This window comes from Phyllobates terribilis, unplaced genomic scaffold (assembly GCF_046119375.1).
Source record: "Phyllobates terribilis strain yellow unplaced genomic scaffold, ASM4611937v1 Scaffold_11__3_contigs__length_659146591, whole genome shotgun sequence".
Classification (NCBI taxonomy): domain Eukaryota; kingdom Metazoa; phylum Chordata; class Amphibia; order Anura; family Dendrobatidae; genus Phyllobates; species Phyllobates terribilis.
In genome coordinates this window covers 232,343,943-232,370,224 of record NW_027362771.1, presented here as the reverse complement: position 1 = coordinate 232,370,224, position 26,282 = coordinate 232,343,943, and the positions used below count along the sequence as shown (strand labels likewise).

Sequence of the window (26,282 nt, the reverse complement as noted above, 5' to 3'; positions counted from 1 at the left end):
GTGAGCACATTTATAAAATTATCTCAACACAGGAACATTTTTTTTAATCACATCCAATTGTGGAAATTATTTTTATTCCAAGATCTATTGATTAAAATGCACTTTGTTCATGGGAAAACCCCTTTTTATAAGTTCCATTCTGGCCCATCTTTCTCCATACATTAGTCTCTGACCATCCCGACTGAGAGGATGATAGGAGTTATACTTCACCCAAGACTACGATGTAAGACACAGATGAAGTTATTCTTCCCTTATCTGGACATTTGGACTGACGCCCAGAAATTAGATTGTAACTTGTTTTTAGCTGTCTCAGCAACCTTCTACTGCTATGAATTATCACTTTTCTGCTTATGAAACTTTCTTATCAACATTCCACTGTTATGAATCATCACTTCACTGCTTGTGAAACAAAGGCATTTTACTGCGCATGTGTGACAAAAAAACTATGATTATTAGTATAAATAAAGGGACAGCACCTATAGAGGCAGACGCGCTCAGGGGCTTCCCAGTACTTGATTATACACTACGTGTCTGTGTATTTCTTGTTACGGGGATACCCCGACTCCAACAAGGACCCTCCATGGCTGAATGATCCTAACAATTCCTGGCGCCCGAACAGGGACCCGAGGTCTGCGTATTCCTTCAAGTTCATCGACCGGCACGAGTAACCGCTGAGATTGGGACATCGGAACAGCAGATGACAAACCTGGCCAGGTAAGAGACACTGTTAGTTCTCTTACATCTGCTCTGCGATAGTCCGTAAATTTCATGCATATCTTGTGTTGGGATTGAGGAACTAGTAGAGAAGGATACCTATAGCTCGGGTCATTCATGTATATACTGTAGGATCTGCCGAAGGAGAGGTCAGAGAAGGTTATGAAACGGATGGTATGAAAGAGATGTGGATGTCGGGAATAGCCTCATAAGCCGCACTAAGGTAGTTGACATAAGTATTACGGAGATTGCCTAACTGAGTCATAAGGTTGTGTCCTTTCGGGGAAACCTTCGCTCACGCTTAACTCCCGAACCTTTGTCCTCCTTTTTGACGGATAAGAGATTGACAGAATGAGCCCATGGAAGTAATGATAATACTCCAGGGACACGATATATAATGGAGACTGTATGGTTCATTTTATGTATTGTTGGTCTTGCCCTTGTTGCCATATATATATGTGTTAGAATTACTCTACACTTCAGACAAAACGGTCCAGAGAAACCGTTTCAGATACTGGCTCCTTAGGACAGAATAGGTAACGAGGAAAGGTAAAATATAGAATATATTTTATCTAGCCCAAAAAGCCTCCTAAGGTAGGAATAGTCAGGAAAAATGGGCAACAAACAGACTAAGACCACAAATGATGAACAAGATGTCTATACAATCGTGAAAGAAAGGTGTGGTGTAGAAGCAACTAAGAATTTAGGGAAAGTTTGCAAAACTTTTCAGGTAGCAAGGCATGACAGGTTTAACAGGAAACTATGGGAGGACATTCGGGTTAGAAAAGCAGGAGTGATAAGAGACAAAGGATGGCAGGAACAAGTAGAGGCCATGGTCGAACTATCAAAAACAGCAGAGACAGACCATTGGACTTTTAATAAAGACAATGGATTATGGAGAACTCCAGTCAGACAGGGTCCCATTGTACAAACAGAAAACAGTAAACAAATGAACCCATTGGCACCACCATATCAGCCCAGGTCAGAACCCACACTGTATCCTGATTTTCGGGGTCCGGGTGGATGGACATGTACAAACTGTGGACTCCAGAATCCAGACTGGAGAGACACATGTGCAGGATGTGGAGCACCACGACCACATGATATGTTGGCACCAGTGCGTATCCTCAGTCGACCATACAGAGAAGAAGATGGTGGCAATCCACCGCGTAGAGTAACTAGATACCATCAGACTAGACAATATTTTCCATGGACCCCCGCTGAGGGAATGTCCCTACTTCAGAATGCACCAGATCCAATACAATGCCCACTAAGATTTGCTACGTACATACAGCAGATAATACACACCCATAATGGAACATGGTCAGATGGGACAGAATTATGTAGAATGAAAATGACACCAGGGTTGTATCAGGAATTGATGACAGTTATAGAACCTCATAGACCTCAACCAGTAGATGGTGAGGATCCAAATACCGCACTGTCAGGACAGAATTTTATGATCAGACTTATGGAGTTTATGAGAACTAAACAACGAATGAGAGGGACTTCAGGAACTGTCTCCCAGAAGTCAGGACAGCCTGTAGATGAATACTACTTAGCGGTAGAAAACAGTTACAGAGACGAGGTAATGGACCTTACCAATGAAGGAGTCATTCGACTGATGACAAAAACTTTTATAGAGAATCTTAACCCAAAACTTAGGGAAAAGTTCAAGGCTGCAACTCCTGATTGGAGAACCTTAGATGATCCCCAGATAGTCAGACAAAAACTATTAGGGATAGAAATGGATATGCGTGAGGCAGCATCCAAACCCGTCAGAGTAGCAGCAAATAATAGTCTGGTCAATAAAAACAACAGATCAAATCAGACCTATGACAAAGGGAACTTGGATAAGAAAACTAATCCATGTCACTACTGTAAGAAACCAGGACATTGGATTAGAGAATGCAGGAAAAAAGCCAGGGATATAGAAGATGGTACCTATGTCCCAAGAGAATCACAAGAAAAGACAGTACAGGCTTCTGCTCCTGCAGCAAGCGAGTGACTAGACGTGATGCAAACCACTTTGACTGGAAGGCGCCCAATAATTCAGGTAAAAGTAGCAGGAAAACAATGCCCTTTTCTAATAGATACCGGAGCAACTTCCTCCGTCCTCAATGAAGACGCCTTACCAAATGCTGATTGTTTATCAGATGATGTAACCTATACCGAAGGGTATGATGGAGGAATCAGGCCACTCCCATATAGTATTCCCCTTGAAACAAAGATAGGATCTAAAATATTTTTATCTAAATTTCTTTTTGTCAAAGGGGCACCTACTTGTCTTCTAGGTACAGACCTATTAAAGCAGACAGAAATGAATATCCAATTTTTGGAGGATGGTAGAGTCCAAATTTTGGTGCCTGATGACCAAGAGTCTCTAGAAAACATTGTAAAAGTCCAAGCCTTAGAGGATGAGAAAGATCCTGCCCCTACCCAAATTATTTTAGATCTTTCTGAGGTACCAGAAAAATTATGGGCACAACATGACACCGATGTAGGACTAATGCCAATAGCTCCAGTAAAAGTCACTCCTGTTCCAGGTGTGACACTACCCCAATTGAGACAGTATCCTATTAGTGCCCAACAAGAACACGCCATAGGAGAACAGATAAAAGATTATCTAAAAACTGGAGTACTGATAGAAGTAAAGTCACCAGCCAATACACCGTTGTACCCCGTAAAAAAGAAATCTACTGAGGGGTCAGCTGCTAGATACCGGATGGTACATGATTTAAGAGAGATAAATAAAATTTTGGAACCTATTACTCCTGTTGTGCCAAATCCACACACGTTGCTATCACAGATCCCAGCAACAGCACGAGTATTTTCTGTCATAGACTTATCAAATGCATTTTTTTCAGTACCATTACACCCAGACTGTTACAAACTGTTTGCATTTACATTTAAGAATAGACAATTAGCATGGACAAGATTACCACAGGGTATGATACATTCACCTACCTTGTACTCAGAAGCTATGAGATCAGTTCTTCAAAATTTCAAACCTACGGATGAGGTTGTAATTCTTCAATATGTTGATGACCTATTATTATGTGCCCCTGCTCAAGAGTCCGCAAACAGCAACACAATAAGATTGTTAATATTTCTAGCAGACATGGGCTGTAAAGTTAACAAGAAAAAAGTACAACTTTGTATGACTACGGTAGTATTTCTAGGACACTGCATTTCACAAGGTATTCGGCACCTCACCGCCGACAGACTAAAAATCATTAGAGATCTTGTTCCTCCCAAGAACTACAAAACATTAAGAGCATTTTTGGGAATAGTATCACACTGCAGACAATGGGTTATACATGCTAGTCAGCTTATGCAACCTCTATATGATTGTTTAAAAATCGAGCCTTTTCAGTTAACTGAATCAGCGCTCATAGCCTTTCAAGACCTCAAGAAAGGTCTCATGTCAGCCCCGGCCTTGGGAATCCCAGACTACGCCAAACCATTCCAATTAATGGCTGCGGAAATGTCTAATCATGCTACAGGAGTACTAACACAGAAACATGAAAATAAACAAAGACCTGTCGCATACTATTCTGCTCAATTAGATAATGTTACCAAAGCTGCACCATCATGTGTCAGAGTAGTAGCAGCTGTCTCTCTTTTGGTAGAAAAAGCCTCAGAAATAGTACTAGACCATGCCTTAATAGTACAAACTACACATGATGTACATGGCATACTGAATCAGGTATTGCCAAAACACATTTCAATGATTAGACAAATCCTAGAATCAGCTGCCTCAACCAAACAAGTAGCAGTAATAAAAGTACCTGCACATGTAAGACTCGACACCGAGATAGCTAGGGGTAATGACCGAGCCGACAAGGCTGCTAAGCGAGCTGCAGTAAAACCTCTGACAACTGACCACACTATTAGTGCAGTATCAGAATTTGACTTAATTACACGGCTCAAAGAAGCCCACCAGCAGGTGAGTAGAGAAGAAAAAGAAGAGTGGCAGAAACAGGGGGCAGAAGAAAAAGAAGGACTATGGAGAAAAGGAGATGAGCTTTGTCTCCCCCGAGCGTGGTACCCTGTTGTGGTCAGTGAAGCCCACGGACCTACACATGTGTCTGCAAACGGTATGATACAGAGGGTCAGACAGAAGTGGTTAGCCCCAGGGTTCGGCCAGGTAGCTCGAGCAAAATGTGGTTCTTGTGAAATCTGTTTAGCCCACAATCCAGGACAGACTGTTAAGACCCCCCAGAAGCACCATGTAAGACCACTATATCCGTTCCAGAGACTTCAGATCGATTACATCCAGATGCCTAAGCATGGACACTATGAGTATGTACTGGTATGTGTGGACATGTTTTCGGGGTGGCCAGAGGCTTATCCAGTTCATACAGCCACGGCTAAAGTCACTGCAGTAAAAATAGCACATGAACTGGTACCCCGTTATGGTATCCCAGAAGTGATCGAGTCAGATAGAGGTACACATTTTACTGGAGAGATCTTTCAGAATGTAATGAAAATGTTGTGTATAAAAAGTGAACTACACACCCCTTACCACCCACAGAGTTCTGGTAAGGTTGAGAGAATGAATGGAACACTTAAGTTAAAAATACAGAAAGCCATGGCAGAAACACAGAAACCATGGACTGAGTGTCTCCCAATAGCATTGTATTCAGTCAGAAACACACCCCAGGGAAAGAGCAAACTCACCCCCCATGAAATATTGTTTGGTAGAGTTGCCAATACAGGATTGTATTTCCCACAGACTTTAATGTTAGAAACTGAAAGCTTAACTGCTTATGTACAAAATTTATGTAAGCATGTGTCTAAAATACACTCTTTAGTGTTCTCTTCCATTCCAGATCCAGATTCCATTGAGGGAACGCACAAGCTGCAACCAGGAGACGAAGTTTACGTAAAAAGACATAACAGAAGAACGCTAGAACCCAGATTTGAGGGTCCATATCAGGTGTTATTGACAACTCCAACTGCAGTAAAATTGGAAGGAAAATCAGCATGGGTACATGCAAGCCATTGCAAAAAGAAATAGTGGTGATTGTACTTGTGTTAGCTATAACGATAGATCAGGGAGACCTGTGGGATAAACTAAGTTCCCCAAAACCTGCAGATAATAAATTTATAAAACATCATGAGACATTGGTAAACGGGCTGCTCGATGGCGGACAGAAAATAGCAGACTGTTGGATTTGTACGCATTCTCCAATATCAGCCACGAGCATACCCTTCCTGGCCGTACCCATGACCCCTGAGGAAGTGTTTACATGGACTAATTGCTCAGACAAATTAGCAAATAACCAAACCGTTAATTCTAGATTATGGAACACCACTGTTGCCATCCCAGTTGTGGGGTGGGTGGGATTTCCCTGGTGGCAAGGTAATATGACCGGAAAAATAAACAACTTACAATATTTAGCGTTTAAAGGAGGTGTATGGGTTCCTAGAAATAAGACGGGACTAACAGACTTAGGGTTAATTCCTACAGAAAATATACAACTCAGTTTTAGTAGCACAGTATCTTCTCCTCAACCTTTTAAACCTGATATAGTAGAAAAATACATACACAATAATGGTTGGAAATATTCACAATTATTCCCCGATGGAAACAATGATACATGTTCAAAGATACCAGGTAATATATTATGTAATGAGTCAAGTGCATATGACCCAGGTACACCGACTTGTGAAAATCCAGACGCAGGATACTGTAGTCCATTAGGTCAAAAACCCCCTTGGTGTATACTTCAGAATGTATCTAAATTTTTAGATTTGGTACATAGGTTGGTGCTCCAACACTCTGCAATATGGGATCTGCCTGAAGGAACCTTCTGGATTTGTGGAAATGGAGCATACAAATGGCTCCCAGTAGGAATAAAAGGTGCATGTACTCTAGGACGCTTAACACCGGCCACATTTATAGTTCAGAATCAGCAGGTAGATATGCAAGCAGTACCTAAACACACACTATACAAAAGAGCAGCCGACAACTCGCCTAGACCTTCAGGTAGGCCACATGTGGTCCAAATGGGAATTCCTAATAAAATATTCAGCACTTTCTTTGTGTATCCAATGTTGATGCAGATGTGGGATAAATTAGTTCAGGCCACCGACTATCTAGATGATCAGATATGGGATATTATGGATATACTTAATACTAGTATAGCTGTCCAAAATCAACTTATAATTGTTACTAATCAACATACTGTAGTGTTAGACTACCTAACTGCGGCCCAGGGAGGAATGTGTCAAATTATTGGTCCAACCTGTTGTCATTACATAGATCCAAACAGTACAATGAGTATGAGGTTCAAGCTGGCAGATATACAACGATTACGGGATGAATATGACAGACACAATGACCAAAATAAAGATAGCTGGTGGTCAGACACCTTCTCCTTTCTCAACCCAAAGAACTGGTTTAAGGGTATTGGAGGTTGGGTGGCTGGAATTCTGCAAGGTATATTACAGATTGTGCTAATTATAGTAGTCATATATGTAGTGTTTAAAATAGGATTAAAAATTATTTTAATATGCATAAATAAGCTTTGTAACACGGACTCAAGAATATGAAAAAAAAAAAAAAAAAAAAAGAACTCCCGGACCAGGTTTTCTACCAAAAGTCCATAAGGAAGAATCAAAGGGGGGACTGAGAGGATGATAGGAGTTATACTTCACCCAAGACTACGATGTAAGACACAGATGAAGTTATTCTTCCCTTATCTGGACATTTGGACTGACGCCCAGAAATTAGATTGTAACTTGTTTTTAGCTGTCTCAGCAACCTTCTACTGCTATGAATTATCACTTTTCTGCTTATGAAACTTTCTTATCAACATTCCACTGTTATGAATCATCACTTCACTGCTTGTGAAACAAAGGCATTTTACTGCGCATGTGTGACAAAAAAACTATGATTATTAGTATAAATAAAGGGACAGCACCTATAGAGGCAGACGCGCTCAGGGGCTTCCCAGTACTTGATTATACACTACGTGTCTGTGTATTTCTTGTTACGGGGATACCCCGACTCCAACAAGGACCCTCCATGGCTGAATGATCCTAACACGACCAACAGAACACACAGCTCCTCCAGCAACCTGTGCAGGAAGATGGGGACTATAAGAAGCAGTTGGGACTGGGTGGCTGCAAGTAGCTTTACAGGAGATGAATATATGCAGACAAGCAATACTGTGGCACAGGGCTGTGGAGTCGGTAAGCCAAACTTTCGACTTGGACTCCTCAATTTCCATGACACCGACTCCCTCATATATGGCTCATGTTTAAGTGATAAATTTACTGTAGCACAGATTCATCTCAGCTAAATGTCTAGACCCTTAGATCAGGAATAGGACATTTCATAACTTTCCCAAATTCTTATGAAAAAATATTCCCCACAAACTGCATTGAACTACTGTACCCAACTTATTATATATTTTAGGAGTCGGTCCATTTTATACCGACTCTACCAAAATGGGCTCCGACTCCACAGCCCTGCTGTGGCAGGGGATGGGAGACTACTGCTGGGAGAGAGACAAAAAGTAATACAGAAAGAGGAGAGGCCCTATGTCTTCTACTACAGGAAAAAAAATGGGAATAATAATTTAAAGAGCATTCCTATTCAAAAGACCCCAGGCGACCCATCTATTGGAGTGCCACTAAGTAAAGCGCACGTACCCGTCAGCTTTAACCACCCACTTCTAGTAAAGCAAGTGATGATGAAATGGAGACTTGCATATGTCATGCACGTAAGAAATATTTTTGTGCCAGTGTTTATATGGCTTGTCCACTCACAAATAAAATCCACTTAATGTTCCTAAAATCCAAAATTCTGTGATACTGCTATGTGCTTTTTTGTACATATATTATACTTATGCACAAACAGTATATATACACAGAATTTATGTATGGAGATGATTATTAGGAAATCTGAGTGACAATCTCTGTGGGAACTGCAATGACTGCCGCATTGGTTGTGCCCCAAAAAACAGATAAAACTAGCTAACACACATTTTACCCCTTGAAATTGGTAAAAAATAAAATAAAACTCAAAGAAAACTCATGGCTAACTTCAGTGATAATTACTCTTTACAGATTTTTAATAAGAAAAGATTTACATCCACTACTATAGATTGGAGACCTTAATTGTAGTGGTAGTTAGCACTACTGTCTGGGGTCCACTGTTCAAATCCCACCAAGGACATTATCTGCAAGGGGTTTGTATGTTCTCCCCATATTTGTGTGGGTTTCTTTCCACACGTCAAAGACATACTTGTAGGGAATGTAAACTGGGAGCCCTAATGGAGGCAGTTATGATAATGTCTGTAAAGTGCTGTGAAATACAATGGTGCTATATCAGTGAGCATAATAATTAAAGAACCTGCAATAAACACTTCAGCGTTGTTGTGTTTTTTAATTTATTACAGCGCTGGAGTGGTGTCACTAATCAATATTCCTCACTCCTAGTATTATACTCACTAGAAGACTGTCTTCATCTGTTCTCAGCACCGCTTTAGTCGTCTTCTGTTGTTTGTGACCTGCCGAATCACTCCAGTGTTAGCTGGACAAGCTGGAAGTCACGGCTTAATGCAAGTCTATGAGAGCCAGAGGGAAAAGGGGCTGTTGTAGACTTGCATTGAGAGCTTGTGAATGTTAACGCTAATTTACGGTCAGGCAGAAGCTGCGGTCACAAGATGGGGGCACGGGAGCAGAGGGGCACTGGAACAGCTGAAGATGGCGGGTGGTGAGTATAATACAAGGGTCAGGAACTTACATTAGTGGGACCACTCCACTGCTGAAATGAAAAAAAAGAACCCGCTGGAGTGGTGCATTACAACTGTTATTGGCCTTGAGGGAACACGCACAGAGATCTCTAGGGAAAAATTAATTGAATTCTCGTGTCAAAAATACTACATAGGATCCTCCAATCAGTAGTAGCATCAGCTTTGTGGTGCCTTTCAAAACGAGGTCAGACTAACCTGCTCCTTAATATAATTTACCAGGCTTAGTCATTTCTCGGTCTTGGTGCACTCTTATTAGAAACACATTGACAGATTCATGAAAACTGCTCATCCCAAGTGCCCTACAGACCAGTGATAAATCTATTCTATGGGAAACCCCTTTGTATGTCTCTGATTGTCCTGACTCCGGGTTTTAGCAGGGATTTTTCTAGCCATGTAGCATATTTCTTCCTATAACAGATATACAAAGATCTATGCCTAGAAAAGCCGCGCTCCTCTGATCAATCTGCTCATATATAATTTAGCAGGGTGTCTCAGCCCCTAGAAATATTACCGTCTGCTAAGCGTGAACGCTACCCACAGGATACAGATGTGGCTTTGCCATAGGAGAGACAACATTTCTAAGAACCTGCTGCCCTGACACGAGCACACTCAGTGACTAGTAATTTACCAATGTGAATCGTTGCTATATTAATATTCTAAAAATGCAGGGAGGAGTGTATCCACACAACTGGAACGACTAGTTCCAAGACCTGAAATACTTTTATTGGATTAACCCAATCCCACAGCTCAGCGTGTTTTGTAGGACAAGAAGCTTAAAAATATAAATAAGGCAAGAGATGATAAATGGTGTAGAGGTGTTATTCTAACACATAGCGATGACACGTCACTATATAGAGAACTATGGATGGAATGCCATGTAGGCGAGGGAGCAGTGGGCACCCGGGATACCAGCAACAAGAGTTGGTGCTGCGGCTACGTTCATAGACCGTGACGCCCGATCAGAGCCCTGCCAACCTCCGTCACCTGTTATCATCCCTAGCACTTCTTCTGATTAGTAGGCTCATCATCATCTATGTGACGCACAAATGATGGGTCGCCAGGAATACTAATCAGAAGAGGCACTGGGAATGCCAGCAGATAGAAGGCAGGGCTCTAGTCAGGCAGCCATGGACTACAAATGTGGCTACTAGACCAGGATTGTGCAGATCCTTTTTCTTCAACTCAAAAAACAGACCTTATTGAGTTTCCTTGAAAACCTGTTATGAATTAACAGTTGCCCACTAGTCTGCTGTTTTATGGAATAAAAAATAAGATATTGCACTCGCAATGGCATCACATGACCAATTCCTGCCAATTCCAATTCACCCATGGCAAAATAACGTCTAGTGGCAGCACTTTGAAGAGGAGCAAAGATGAAATGGTTAGAAATCCCTATATCACAAGGATTTTTCACGGACATATACTTTAACCATTTTATGATTAAGGTATTTAAAGCAAAAGTCAAAGTTTAAAGAGTAACCATTGTTGTAAATTCAGAAATCAATAGTAAACATGAAAACTTTGTAATATATCTTATCAAAGAAATCTGCTTCTTTCTCCTCCCGGATTTATCCTTGAAGGGAACCTGGCAGGTGATGGATGTTGGATTGGGCAGCATGCATCAGGCACTTGCTGAGTGACTGCAGCCATAAATGTTTGATTCTGAAAAGCTCCAGCGTTTCAGTGAAAACATATATTTCATAAGCCGGCCGGTGATTGAACGCATGGGTGACTAGTCCAATAGGCTGCTCCATGCCGCTCCTCTTGAATGACTGGTCTCCTCTGAATGTGTCTATTGTGAGAGACCTGTCGGCCAACGGCAGTGGATGGGGAGAAGCTGCCAGGAGCTGACCTTTTCGAATAGTCAAGCGTGCAGCTTGGTCGCCAGCGACCTTTACAGTATGAGTCAAATGAAATCGTTTGGCCAGTCCACAGGCAGCATGTATAAGCTGTAAGGTTCCTTTTAAAGGGGTGGTACGGCCTTAGGCTAGAAGTCTGCAGTCACTCTGTGTCCCTAGACTAGTGAATCCTCACAGAAGGAAGAGGGTGAATCCTCCCATGCAGGAAGCAGGCGGTCATGTGACCGTAAATATGTGATTTGCATACTTGCAGCCACATTCCGACTGAACGTGTCCGGCCTCACTCAACACACCTGCATTGAGCAAGGCTGCGCACGTCTAGTTGGCATGTTGCAGCATACTTGCATTCCCATGGCCGCTGCCGGCACCGGAGAATTCCCAAGTCTGCAGTCAGATAGAGTGACTGCAGGCTTGTAGCTTAAGGCTAGGCAACTCTTAACTCTCAATTCATGGGTAAAACCGGTCTTCAGTGGAAACACATTTTATCATTACTGAGACAAGAGATGACAGTTGGTACTTTTAAGTTCTATAGCTAGGGGCAAATACAGACATTCTGCAGGAAGTTCTCCTGATTTCCTATCTCAGCAATGGGAAAATCTGTATGAAATTGGAGAATGAATGGTCAGACATGGTGGACAAAGAAACGGATTTCACTAATATAGTTATATCACAAAGTTTCTTACTTTCATGTGTACTACTGATTTAGGCAAAAACATAGATCTTAACACCTAATTTACATATTAAGAAGACCTTGGATTTCTCTAGAATAAGACATCGCAGATTCAAGGTATCATTTTATTCAGCTTCCTATGACTTGCATACCCATATAGATGGCTTAGGATTGTTGATCAACTTACAGATGTCCTTTAATATGCCATAAATACAAAAAATAGGAAAATCTCTTAAAGCTATGTTCGGTTCACACATTATGTTTTTTCAGTGTTTTTTGATACAGTTTCTTATGCAAATTTTCACGGGGGAAACATGGGGGTGGCAGCATCATGTTGTGGGGTTGTTTTGCTGCAGGAGGGACTAGTACTCTTAACAAAATAGATGGCATCATGAGAAAAGAAGATTATGTGGCAATACTGAAGCAACATCTCAAGACATCAGCCAGGAAGTTAAAGCTTGGGGCGGAAATGGGTCTTCCAAATGGACAATGACCCGAATCATACTGTCAAAATGGTAACAAAGTGGCTTAAGGATAACAAAGGCAATGTTTTGGAGTGGCCATCACAAAGCCCTGATCTCAGAAATATTGAAAATTTATGGGCAAAGCTGAAAAGGCTGCGAGCAAGGCGACCTAGAAACCTGGATCACTTACACCAGTTTTGTCAGGAGGAATGGCCCAAATGCTGACAAACTATTGTGAGAAGCTTGTGGAAGGATATCCCAAACGTTTGATCCAAGTCATTCAGTTTAAGGGCAATGGTACCAAATACTAAGGAAATGTATGTAAACTTTTGACTTTGCAGTAAGTAATAAAAAGGTCTTAAAACATTCTCTCTCTCTGATTATTCTGGCATTTTGCAAATATTAGAAATTATGGTAATCCTAATTGATGGGAAAGGTTTATTCTGATTTCATGTCAGTTATTGAGAGAAACATGCATGTGTGTCTTTTTATATATTGTATGTAAACTTCTGGTTTCAACTGTAACGGAGTAGTTTTTGCATTATCACAGCTTCCCTATAGTGAATGGAGCTGCATACACCTCTTAGTACATGGCTACTTTCCGACCAGACCAAAGAAGATATATTTTATTCGCCTCAGTTCAGTCTCAACTAAACTTGAGACTTATTTTTATAGTAAAAGGGAGGACATCTAGGGCAAAAGTAAGATTTTTTTCTCCCATGCACAGGAGATAATATCGGCTCAGCTAATCAAGGTTCTCGGAAATGACATTACATTTTCTGATGTCTTCCTGATACTACACAACAGTCTGTTCTCTTATCATAGGGCACTGACATATCCATTAGTAAATATGCAGATAAAGTAGCACATATTTGATTTGTTTTCTTACTATTCACAAAACATCGTATAATACAGAAAATTGCTGAGAGGACCATGGATCAGAAGAGGACAACAGGCTGCAGCGCAGGGTTTACATTTCCTGGCTTCGGTAGCCTAGTTTTCCATGCAGCCTCAGGTCTGATGGACCGGTCAGCAATGGATGTTTTCGTATGAGCAGTAGCTGGCTGGATGGCATGGCTGGATCAATACATTTAGTTACTTCTTGTGAAAATGTAGTTTATGAACCTGTGAGGCTAGTGTATTGTTCACACTGCAGTACTTTAGGCTTGGGCTTTATGGTGACTGTCTGCGACTCATGTATAGCTCCAGCCTACATGTCCTCTCTGTGACTATGGCTTACCACCACCTTAGATGAGGCGATGCATGGAATGTAAAAAGGAACTGTACTTTCAACAACCCATGCTAAAATCAATAGCGCAGGCGAATATAATATATCTTATCAGAGAATTCTGCTTCCTTCCCCAATTATCAGAAGCTGCTTCCTCTCCCCCACCCCCTGAACTTATCATCCTCTCTGAACTCACCCCAGAACCACTGCCAACACAGTGAGGTGTCAGGTTACACCTCCTATTATACACCATTGAGAGGAGAGAGGAGTGGGAAAACAGGTGGAAAGTACACAGAAAGATCACGCTGAGCCTTGTAATAAGCAACCCCAGTGCTGGATTCACATGCACACTGCTTAAGGTCTTCCATTCTGCTGCTGGTCTGAGTGCTAAGGGATGAAGAGTAGGAATCCCTCTCTGTGTGCTGTGCTGTATATGGGACAGATAAAAGCCGCTTGTCTCCTCCCACCAGCTCAGAGTCAATTGCAAAGTAAAGGGTTATTAAAAAAAACCAAACATGTTATCACCAATCTGTAAGTTAAGGGAATAACTTGGTGATCACTGTATGTCTAACCGCTGTGATCCCCAGCAATCCCGAGATCGGGGCTCTGAAGTGAAGATTTGCATGCTCAGCTTCTACTCCATTCATTGTCAATGTGTCTGACAAAGAAAACAGAGTACAGTACTCGACTTTTCCAATAGACCCATCAACAATGGATAGGGGTAACCTGCCAGTTTGGGAACAGCTCTTTAAGAAATTGAGCCTGTAAAAACAAAAACTGGTAAAAAAAAAAAAATGCAGGTTACAAGTCATATAAGGGCCAGAAATAGCGCTATTCCTCATATACACACACAAGAGTTTAAGCTGAAAAGTTACTTTAAAATAGTTACCCTGTAAAGCAAAGCCTAACAAAGAGAAGGTGGACTGAGAATGCAGGGACTATTCATTTCTATGGAGGCTGGGTGACCGTGATAATAGAAAAAAAAATTGTGTGTACACATACATATATACACTGCTCAAAAAAAATAAAAGGGAACACAAAAGAGAATATAACTCCAAGTAAATAAAACTTTTGTGAAATCAAACTGTCCACTGAGGAAGCAACACTGATTGACAATCAATTTCACATGCTGTTGTGCAAATGGAATAGACAATACATGGAAATTATTGGCAATTATCAGGACACCCTCAATAAAGGAGTGGTTCTGCAGGTTTTGACCACACACAACATCTCAGTACCAATGCTTTCTGGCTGATGTTTTGGTCACTTTTGAATGTTGGTTGTGCTTTCACACTTGTGGTAGCATGAGACGGACTCTACAACCCACAGAAGTTGCTCAGGTAGTGCAGCTCATCCAGGATGGCACATCAATGCGAGCTGTGGCAAGAAGGTTTGCCGTGTCTGTCATCGTAGTGTCCAGAGGTTGGAGGCGCTACCTGGAGACAGGCCAGTACACCAGGAGACGTGCAGGGGGCCGTAGGAGGGCAACAACCCAGCAGCAGGACCGCTACCTCCGCCTTTGTGCAAGGAGGAAAAGGAGGAGCACTGCCAAAGCCCTGCAAAATGACCTCCAGCAGGCCACAAATGTTCATGTGTCTGCACAATCGGTTAGAAACCGACTCCATGAGGGTGGTATGAGGGCCCGACGTCCACAGATGGGGGTTGTGCTCACAGCCCAACACCGTGCAGGATGCTTGGCATTTGCCACAGAACACCAGGATTGGCAAAGTCGCCACTGGCGCCCTGTGCTCTTCACAGATGAAAGCAGGTTCACACTGAGCACATGTGACAGACGTGACAGAGTCTGGAGACGCAGTGGAGCGCGATCGGCTGCCTGCAACATCCTTCAGCATGACCGGTTTGGCAGTGGGTCAGTAATGGTGTGGAGTGGCATTTCTTTGGAGGGCCGCACAGCCCTCCATGTGCTCGCCAGAGGTAGCCTGACTGCTATTAGGTACCGAGGTGAGATCCTCAGACCCCTTGTGAGACCATATGCTGGTGCAGTTGGCCCTGGGTTCCTCCTAATGCAGGACAATGCCAGACCTCATGTGGCTGGAGTGTGTCAGCAGTTCCTGCAAGATGCAGGCATTGAAGCCATGGACTGGCCTGCCCATTCCCCAGACCTGAATCCGATTAAGCACATCTGGGACATCATGTCTCGCTCCATCCAACAACGTCACATCGCACCACAGACTGTCCAGGAGTTGGCGGATGCTTTAATCCATGTCTGGGAGGAGATCCCACAGGAGACCATCCGCAACCTCATCAGGAGCATTCCCAGGCATTGTAGGGAGGTCATACAGGCACGTGGAGGCCACACACACAATACTGAGCCTCATTTTGACTTGTTTTAAGGACATAACATCCTGCGCTGCGGGTCGGGATACTTCTCCTGCGAGCAGTCGCTCATGTCCCGGGTTCTCGCAGCGGAAGTACCCGCACAGGCAGCGGCGCTCCCCGGTCCTCACCAAGACGATTCAATGATTGGTCGCGGTCTTCGGACCCGACCAATCACTGATCTTAGCGCAAAACTTAAACACAGCTGTGCTGATTGGTCGCCGACGCTGCCGGCGACCAATCACCGATTTGGGCGCCAAATTTAAATATCGGCCGCGACCAATCACCACAGCGGTGTTTAAATGTGGAGCCAAGATCGGTGATTGGTCGCGGGCCAAGACAGCGACCAATCACCGATTTGTGCGGCACTTTTAAATAGCGTCCGCGACCAATTGGATGTCAGCGCCGCTGCCTGTGCGGATACTTCCGCTGCAAGAACCCGGGACATGAGCGGGCGCTCGCAGCAGAAGTATCCGGACTCGCAGCGCCGCTCCCCGGTCCTCCCTTCACACCCTAGCCGCTGATGTCCCCACAGTATCCGCATGGTGTTACAAAGGTCCGGACATTTGTGTTAAAAATCGCTGATTGGTCGCTGGCGCTGCCCGCGACCAATCACCTATTTGGGCGCCAAATTTACATATCGGCCGCGACCAATCAGCACAGCGATGTTTAAATGTGGAGCCAAGATCGGTGATTGGTCGCGGCCGATATTTAAATTTGGCGCCCAAATCGGTGATTGGTCGCGGGCAGCGTCCACGACCAATCAGCACAGTACTGTTTAACTTTGGCCGCAAGATCAGTGATTGGTCGCGGGCCAAGTCGGCGACCAATCACCAATTTGTGCGGCACATTTAAATAGAAGACGCGACCAATCACCGATTTGGGCGCCACATTTAAACAGCGGCCGCGACCAATCACCGATCTTACCGCCACATTTAAACACTGCTGTGCTGATTGGACGCGGATGCCGGACACGTCCAATCAGCGAGATTGGCGCCAAATTTAAACAACGCTCTGCTGATTGCACCCGGTCGGCCGCATACCTATTCTAGAATACCCAATGCATTAGAATCGGGCCACCATCTAGTATATTATAATATACACATACATACAGTGCCTACAAGTAGTATTCAACCCCCTGCAGATTTAGCTGGTTTGATAAGATGCAAATAAGTTAGAGCCTTCAAACTGCAAACGAGAGTAGGATTTATGAACAGAAGCATAAATCTTACAAACCAAAAAGTTATGTTGTTCAGTTGAATTTTATTAAATTTTAAACATAAAAGTGTGGGTCAATTATTATACAACCCCTATGTTTAATATTTTGTGGAATAACCCTTGTTTGCAATTACAGCTAATAATCGTCTTTTATAAGACCTGATCAGGCCGGCACAGGTCTGTGGAGTTATCTTGGCCCACTCCTCCATGCAGATCTTCTCCAAGTTATCTAGGTTCTTTGGGTGTCTCATGTGGACTTTATTCTTGAGCTCCTTCCATAAGTTTTCAATTGGGTTAAGGTCAGGAGACTGACTAGGCCACTCCAACACCTTGACTTTTTCCCTCTTGAACCAGGCCTTGGTTTTCTTGGCTGTGTGCTTTGGGTCGTTGTCTTGTTGGAAGATGAAATTACGACCCATCTTAAGATCCTTGATGGAGGAGCGGATGTTCTTGGCCAAAATCTCCAGGTAGGCCGTGCTATCCATCTTCCCATGGATGCGGACCAGATGGCCAGGCCCCTTGGCTGAGAAACAGCCCCACAGCATGATGCTGCCACCACCATGCTTGACTGTAGGGATGGTATTCTTGGGGTCGTATGCAGTGCCATCCAGTCTCCAAACGTCACGTGTGTGGTTGGCACCAAAGATCTCGATCTTGGTCTCATCAGACCATAGAACCTTGAACCAGTCTGTCTCAGAGTCCTCCAAGTGATCATGAGCAAACTGTAGACGAGCCTTGACATGATGCTTTGAAAGTAAAGGTACCTTACGGGCTCGTCTGGAACGGAGACCATTGCGGTGGAGTACGTTACTTATGGTATTGTCTGAAACCAATGTCCCCACTGCCATGAAATCTTCCCGGAGCTCCTTCCTTGTTGTCCTTGGGTTAGCCTTGACTCTTCGGACAAGCCTGGCCTCGGCACGGGAGGACACTTTCAAAGGCTGTCCAGGCCGTGTAAGGCTAACAGTAGTTCCATAAGCCTTCCACTTACGGATGATGCTCCCAACAGTGGAGACAGGTAGGCCCAACTCCTTGGAAAGGGTTTTGTACCCCTTGCCAGCCTTGTGACCCTCCACGATCTTGTCTCTGATGGCCTTGGAATGCTCCTTTGTCTTTCCCATGTTGACCATGTCTGAGTGCTGTTCACAAGTTTGGGGAGGGTCTTAAATAGTCAGAAAAGGTTGGCAAAAGAGATCTTTAATCCACACATGTGAAGCTCATTATTCTTGGTGCCTGAACTACTTCTTAATACTTTAGGGGGACCAAACAGAATTCTTGTGGTTTGAGGGGTTGAATAATAAATGACACTCTGAATTAACTTTTAACGTTTTAAAAAAACAAAACAAAACAAAAAAAAAACAATATTTGCTGCAGTGCATTTCCCACTTCCAGGCTGATCTACAGTACAAATGTCACAATGCCAAGTTAATTCCGCATGTGTCAACCAGCTAAATCTGCAGGGGGTTGAATACTACTTGTAGGCACTGTATATATATACACATACACAGTACAGACCAAAAGTTTGGACACACCTCATTTAAAGATTTTTCTGTATTTTCATGACTGTACAATTTTCATATTCACACTGAAGGCTTCAAAACTATGAATTAACACATGTGGAATTATATACTTACCAAAAAAGTGTGAAACAACTGGAAATATGTCTTATATTCTAGGTTCTTCAAAGTAGCCACCTTTTGCTTTGATGACTGCTTTGCACACTCTTGGCATTCTCTTGATGCGCTTCAAGAAGTAGTCACCGGAAATGGTCTTCCAACAATCTTGAAGGAGTTCCCAGAGATGCTTACAACACAGCCTGGAGGTGTGTTTGGGGTCATTGTCCTGTTTAAAAATAAATGATGGTCCAACTAAACGCAAACCGGATGGAATAGCATGCCGCTGCAAGATGCTGTGGTAGCCATGCTGGTTCAGTATGCCTTCAATTTTGAATAAATCCCCAACAGCGTCACCAGCAAAGCACCCCCACACCATCACACCTCCTCCTCCATGCTTCACGGTGGGAACCAGGCATGTAGAGTCCATCCGTTCACCTTTTCTGCGTCGCACAAAGACACGGTGGTTGGAACCAAAGGTCTCAAATTTGGACTCATCAGACCTAAGCACAGATTTCCACTGGTCTAATGTCCATTCCTTGTGTTCTTTAGAACAAACAAGTCTCTTATGCTTGTTGCCTGTCCTTAGCAGTGGTTTCCTAGCAGCTATTTTACCATGAAGGCCTGCTGCACAAAATCTCCTCTTAATAGTTGTTGTAGAGATGTGTCTGCTGCTAGAACTCTGTGTGGCATTGACCTGGTCTGTAATCTGAGCTGCTGTTAACCTGCGATTTCTGAGGCTGGTGACTCGGATAAACTTATGCTCAGAAGCAGAGGTGACTCTTGGTCTTCCTTTTCTGGGGCGGTCCTCATGTGAGCCAGTTTCTTTGTAGCGCTTGATGGTTAATGCAACTACACTTGGGGACACTTTCAAAGTTTGCCCAATGTTTCGGACTGACTGACCTTCATTTCTTAAATTAATGATGGCCACTCATTTTTCTTTACTTAGCTGCTTTTTTCTTGCCAGAATACAAATTCTAACAGTCTATTCAGTAGGACTATCAGCTGTGTATCCACCTGACTACTGCACAACACAACTGATGGTCCCAACCCCATTTATAAGGCAAGAAATCCCACTTCTTAAACCTGACAGGGCACACCTGTGAAATGAAAACCATTTCCGTTGACTACCTCTTGAAGCTCATCAAGAGAATGCCAAGAGTGTGCAAAGCAGTCATCAAAGCAAAAGGTGGCTACTTTGAAGAACCTAGAATATAAGACATATTTTCAGTTGTTTCACACTTTTTTGTTAAGTATATAATTCCACATGTGTTAATTCATAGTTTTGATGCCTTCAGTGTGAATGTACAATTTTCATAGTCATGAAAATACAGAAAAAAATGTAAATGAGAAGGTGTGTCCAAACTTTTGGTCTGTACTAATTATATTATATATATATATTATATATATATATATAAAACACAGTTTTCTATTGGAAAGACTGGTGGAAAGCATGCAAAGACGCATGAAAGCTGTGATAAAAATCATGGTTAGTCCACAAAATATTGATTTCTGAACTGTTCCTGAGTTAAAACATGAGTAATTTGAGGTCTGAAAGCACTGTTTCTTTTTTAGTATTTTGACGCTTTATCATTTGCTGCAAATAAATACAAAATTTTTAGCTTTGAATTTTGGAGACATGTTGTCAGTAGTTTATAGACTAAAACAACAATGTACATTTTACTCAAAAATATACCTAATCAGAGAAACTGAAAATTTTGCAGTGGTCTCAAATTTGCCAGAGCTGTATATGTGTGTGTGTATATACACACACATACATTTATTTACCATGGGCCTGTCTTCTATCTACTACCAGGGAAAGCCATACATTTCTACTGTTAGCATGACTGCTATCCATGCAGTGCCTGGATGTGCTGTGTCCGCCCTTCTGACATGTAAAGGAAAGTCCTGCGCTGGGGTGAAGTTTCGCCTAGTGTGTGGCTCCATCTTGGGATAAGCTACAATGTAATTCTGTCTACTGTATGCTTATAATCCTGTATCCATGTTGTTCCACGACAGAAAACAAGCTATGCACATGAGCGGATGGCGGGCTGATGGTGGGCTGTAGGAGCAGAGTGATACTATACACTATTGGGGTATAAGGGAGTAATTAGTTATTACATTGTACCAGTTCCAGTTGAAATTTCCACAGAAGGATTCGCATTCAAGCTGGAAACTTCTCCTGACATGAAGTGGAAGTTAATGGGAGGTGACTAGCTTGCTAAGCAAACATTCAGGCTAGGGCTACATTGCTTGCATGACATCTTATATGTAATAATTTTTACTAAAATTCTAAAAAAAAATAAATTTAGAATTGAGAAAGAACAAAACCACATCCAAACTCCAGACCAGCCGTAGGCGAATCGCTGTCACAAAAAATGACACATGATGGCAAAGTAACAAGCAACTTGCAACCAAAAATTCAGCAGCTTTGGATTTTTTGTGACTGTTGTGTTAAGTCGCGTGCCACAAAGCGCCCACACTGACAATCATACATAGTGTGGAAATGTGCACCTGCACCATCACCTTGTTGCCCCAGTCTTGTGCCTTTCCATGCTAAAGCTGGCAGTAAGCTACGGTAATTCATGAAAGAGGGGTCATTGTGATGAGGAACACGGCAGGCATTACACTAAAGTCACAAAGGGCGCAGTTAGCAGGGGTACACCCCTCCTATTCTCTATAGACAGTATATCCATACACATGGGAGGAATGTACACATTATATAGAGCTGCAGCACATACACACTACGTACATACACTATAAAGAGCAGCAGCACATACACACTATGTGCATACACTGTATTTGACAGCAGATATATATACTAGATACCTACACTATAGGGTAGCAGCACATATACAATAGATACACTGTAAAAGGCAGCAGCACATATACACTATGTACATACACTATATAGGGCAGCACATACATATGAGATACATGCATTCTATGAGACGCATGTATACATTCTATTGCATGAGATATATGCTATGTACATACACTATATAGGGCAGCAGCACATACTATGTACATACACTATATAGGGCAGCACATACATATGAGATAGAATTGTTTCTATGAGACGCATGTATACATTCTATTGTATGAGATACATGATATGTGCATACACTGTATAGGGCAGCCGCACATACACGCTCTGTACATACACTATATAGGGCAGCCGCACATACACGCTCTGTACATACACTATATAGGGCTGCCGCACATACACGCTCTGTACATACACTATATAGGGCTGCCGCACATACACGCTCTGTACATACACTATATAGGGCAGCCGCACATACACGCTCTGTACATACACTATATAGGGCAGCCGCACATACACGCTGTGTACATACACTATATAGGGCAGCCGCACATACACGCTCTGTACATACACTATATAGGGCTGCCGCACATACACGCTCTGTACATACATTATATAGGGCAGCCGCACATACACGCTCTGTACATACACTATATAGGGCAGCCGCACATACACGCTGTGTACATACACTATATAGGGCAGCCGCACATACACGCTCTGTACATACACTATATAGGGCAGCCGCACATACACGCTCTGTACATACACTATATAGGGCAGCCGCACATACACGCTCTGTACATACACTATATAGGGCAGCCGCACATACACGCTCTGTACATACATTATATAGGGCATCAGCACAAACACCTTAGGCAATCAGACGCGGATTCTTTACTGTAAGAGCAATGAGACTATGGAACTCTCTGCCACATGATGTTGTAATGGTGGATTCACTGCAATGTTACAAGGAGGCCTGGGTGCTTTTCTTCACAAATATTAGTTTATGGGTGCTAAATTCAGAGGTGGGATATTGATGGAGGAAACTAGTCTCATTGGCATATGGAGTCAGGAAGGATTTTTTTCCCTAATAAGGGGCTATTAGCATCTGGCCCATGGGGTTTTTGCCTTTCCTGAATCAACATGTTAGGATATAGGTTGAACGCGATAGTTTTTAAGATTGAAGATAAACATAAGTCTATTAAGCATTGTACATACACACTAGGTCCACACAATATATAGGGCAGCAGCATATGCACACTATGTACATACACTATATTGGACAGCAGATACACACATTATATAGGGCAGCAGCACATACAGACTATACACACGCACTATATAGGGCAGCATCACATACACACTATGTACATGCAATATATAGGGCAGCAGCACATACACACTATGTACATGCAATATATAGGGCAGCAGCACATACACACTATGTACATGCAATATATAGGGCAGCAGCACATACACACTATGTACATGCAATATATAGGGCAGCAGCACATACACACTATGTACATGCAATATATAGGGCAGCAGCACATACACACTATGTACATGCAATATATAGGGCAGCAGCACATACACACTATGTACATGCAATATATAGGGCAGCAGCACATACACACTATGTACATGCAATATACAGGGCAGCAGCACATACACACTATGTACATGCAATATACAGGGCAGCAGCACATACACACTATGTACATGCAATATACAGGGCAGCAGCACATACACACTATGTACATGCAATATACAGGGCAGCAGCACATACACACTATGTACATGCAATATACAGGGCAGCAGCACATACACACTATGTACATGCAATATATAGGGCAGCAGCACATACACACTATGTACATGCAATATACAGGGCAGCAGCACATACACACTATGTACATGCAATATATAGGGCAGCAGCACATACACACTATGTACATGCAATATATAGGGCAGCAGCACATACACACTATGTACATGCAATATATAGGGCAGCAGCACATACACACTATGTACATGCAATATATAGGGCAGCAGCACATACACACTATGTACATGCAATATATAGGGCAGCAGCACATACACACTATGTACATGCAATATATAGGGCAGCAGCACATACACACTATGTACATGCAATATATAGGGCAGCAGCACATACACACTATGTACATGCAATATATAGGGCAGCAGCACATACACACTATGTACATGCAATATATAGGGCAGCAGCACATACACACTATGTACATGCAATATATAGGGCAGCAGCACATACACACTATGTACATGCAATATATAGGGCAGCAGCACATACACACTATGTACATGCAATATATAGGGCAGCAGCACATACACACTATGTACATGCAATATATAGGGCAGCAGCACATACACACTATGTACATGCAATATATAGGGCAGCAGCACATACACACTATGTACATGCAATATATAGGGCAGCATCACATACACACTATGTACATGCAATATATAGGGCAGCAGCACATACACACTATGTACATGCAATATATAGGGCAGCAGCACATACACACTATGTACATGCAATATATAGGGCAGCAGCACATACACACTATGTACATGCAATATATAGGGCAGCAGCACATACACACTATGTACATGCAATATATAGGGCAGCAGCACATACACACTATGTACATGCAATATACAGGGCAGCAGCACATACACACTATGTACATGCAATATATAGGGCAGCAGCACATACACACTATGTACATGGAATATATAGGGCAGCAGCACATACACACTATGTACATGCAATATACAGGGCAGCAGCACATACACACTATGTACATGCAATATATAGGGCAGCAGCACATACACACTATGTACATGCAATATACAGGGCAGCAGCACATACACACTATGTACATGCAATATACAGGGCAGCAGCACATACACACTATGTACATGCAATATATAGGGCAGCAGCACATACACACTATGTACATGCAATATATAGGGCAGCAGCACATACACACTATGTACATGCAATATATAGGGCAGCAGCACATACACACTATGTACATGCAATATATAGGGCAGCAGCACATACACACTATGTACATGCAATATACAGGGCAGCAGCACATACACACTATGTACATGCAATATATAGGGCAGCAGCACATACACACTATGTACATGCAATATATAGGGCAGCAGCACATACACACTATGTACATGCAATATATAGGGCAGCAGCACATACACACTATGTACATGCAATATATAGGGCAGCAGCACATACACACTATGTACATGCAATATACAGGGCAGCAGCACATACACCCCACACCTGGCACCTATAGGTACAGCACCACCATATACTGCGGTGTTCCCAGCCTCAGAAAGCGGGGCCCGGGAAGGAGGGAAGCACTTGTTCCTGGCCCATTCACCTACCAGACCGAGCCGTAGGCCCCGGAGCCTACCGGGGTGAGATGCTGATACCGCTCCGGTACCTCCCATACCGTCTTGTTTAGCTCCTGCCGGTAAAATCCGCCGCGGCTGCTCATTTTCAGGAACCGGCAGACAGTGCTCTGGCTGCCCGGGAGGAAGGAGGCGGGAGGAGGCGGAAGGAGGAGAGGTCTGGGCGGGTGGGGGAGGAGAGAGGAGTTAGGTGGAAGTCGATGGGACCTCATAGAGGCACCTCATAGGGAAGCACCTCCATGCCACACACCGTGTGCACCAGCTGTCCAGGAACTCGGTGCTTGTCACCATCACCATCACTACCACAGACACGTAGGCTCAGGACATGGTCAGCAGCAGCAGCTGGCCGCATCATAGGAGGCGCTTCCCGCACATTGTACAGATGGAGGGAGAAGCCATATGGGCAGATGATGGGCAGAGCGCACTGTAGGGCCGAGGAGCGCATTGTAGGGCCGAGGAGCGCTCTGTTGGGCCGAGGAGCGCACTGTTGGGCCGAGGAGCGCACTGTTGGGCCGAAGAGCGCACTGTAAGGCCGAGGAGCGCACTGTAAGGCCGAGGAGCGCACTGTAGGGCCGAGGAGCGCACTGTAGGGCCGAGGAGCGCTCTGTTGGGCCGAGGAGCGCTCTGTTGGGCCGAGGAGCGCACTGTTGGGCCGAGGAGCGCTCTGTAGGGCCGAGGAGCGCTCTGTAGGGCCGAGGAGCGCACTGTAAGGCCGAGGAGCGCACTGTAGGGCAGAGGAGCGCTCTGTAGGGCCGAGGAGCGCACTGTAGGGCCGAGGAGCGCACTGCAAGGCCGAGGAGCGCTCTGCTGGGCCGAGGAGCGCACTGTAGGGCCGAGGCGCGCACTGTAGGGCCGAGGAGAGCTCTGTTGGGCCAAGGGGTGAGATCAGGTGCCACAAACTCCTTTGCATAAATTGTTGTATTGTACATTAACCCTGCGCTTGATATTTCACTCTGCTCCTCAGTCCCGCTACTGTGATATGTATAAATCTGCCACTGATTGGTCCTGTGTTTGTGTTGTGAAACGCCTAGAGAAATCCACATCAGAAATCCATGATGATTTTCAACAAGGTTCTCATTCGCTTTTGTTTTT

At 43.5% G+C, this 26,282-nt stretch overlaps 1 protein-coding gene across 2 annotated transcripts in view; it reads right to left on the bottom strand.

Annotated features, from left to right (window-relative positions):
- The window catches only part of MAPK11 (mitogen-activated protein kinase 11), a 67,910-nt gene extending 42,542 nt beyond the window's left edge, over positions 1–25,368 (bottom strand). The window contains exon 1 of one of the 2 annotated variants that reach the window (XM_073652101.1): positions 25,164–25,368. In XM_073652101.1, coding sequence (XP_073508202.1) covers positions 25,164–25,276 — 113 coding nt within the window. In that variant the 5' untranslated portion in view covers positions 25,277–25,368. The remainder of the gene's footprint in view (positions 1–25,163) is intronic. The other variant, XM_073652100.1, reaches the window with a different exon arrangement.
- Positions 25,369–26,282: the final 914 nt, after the last annotated feature.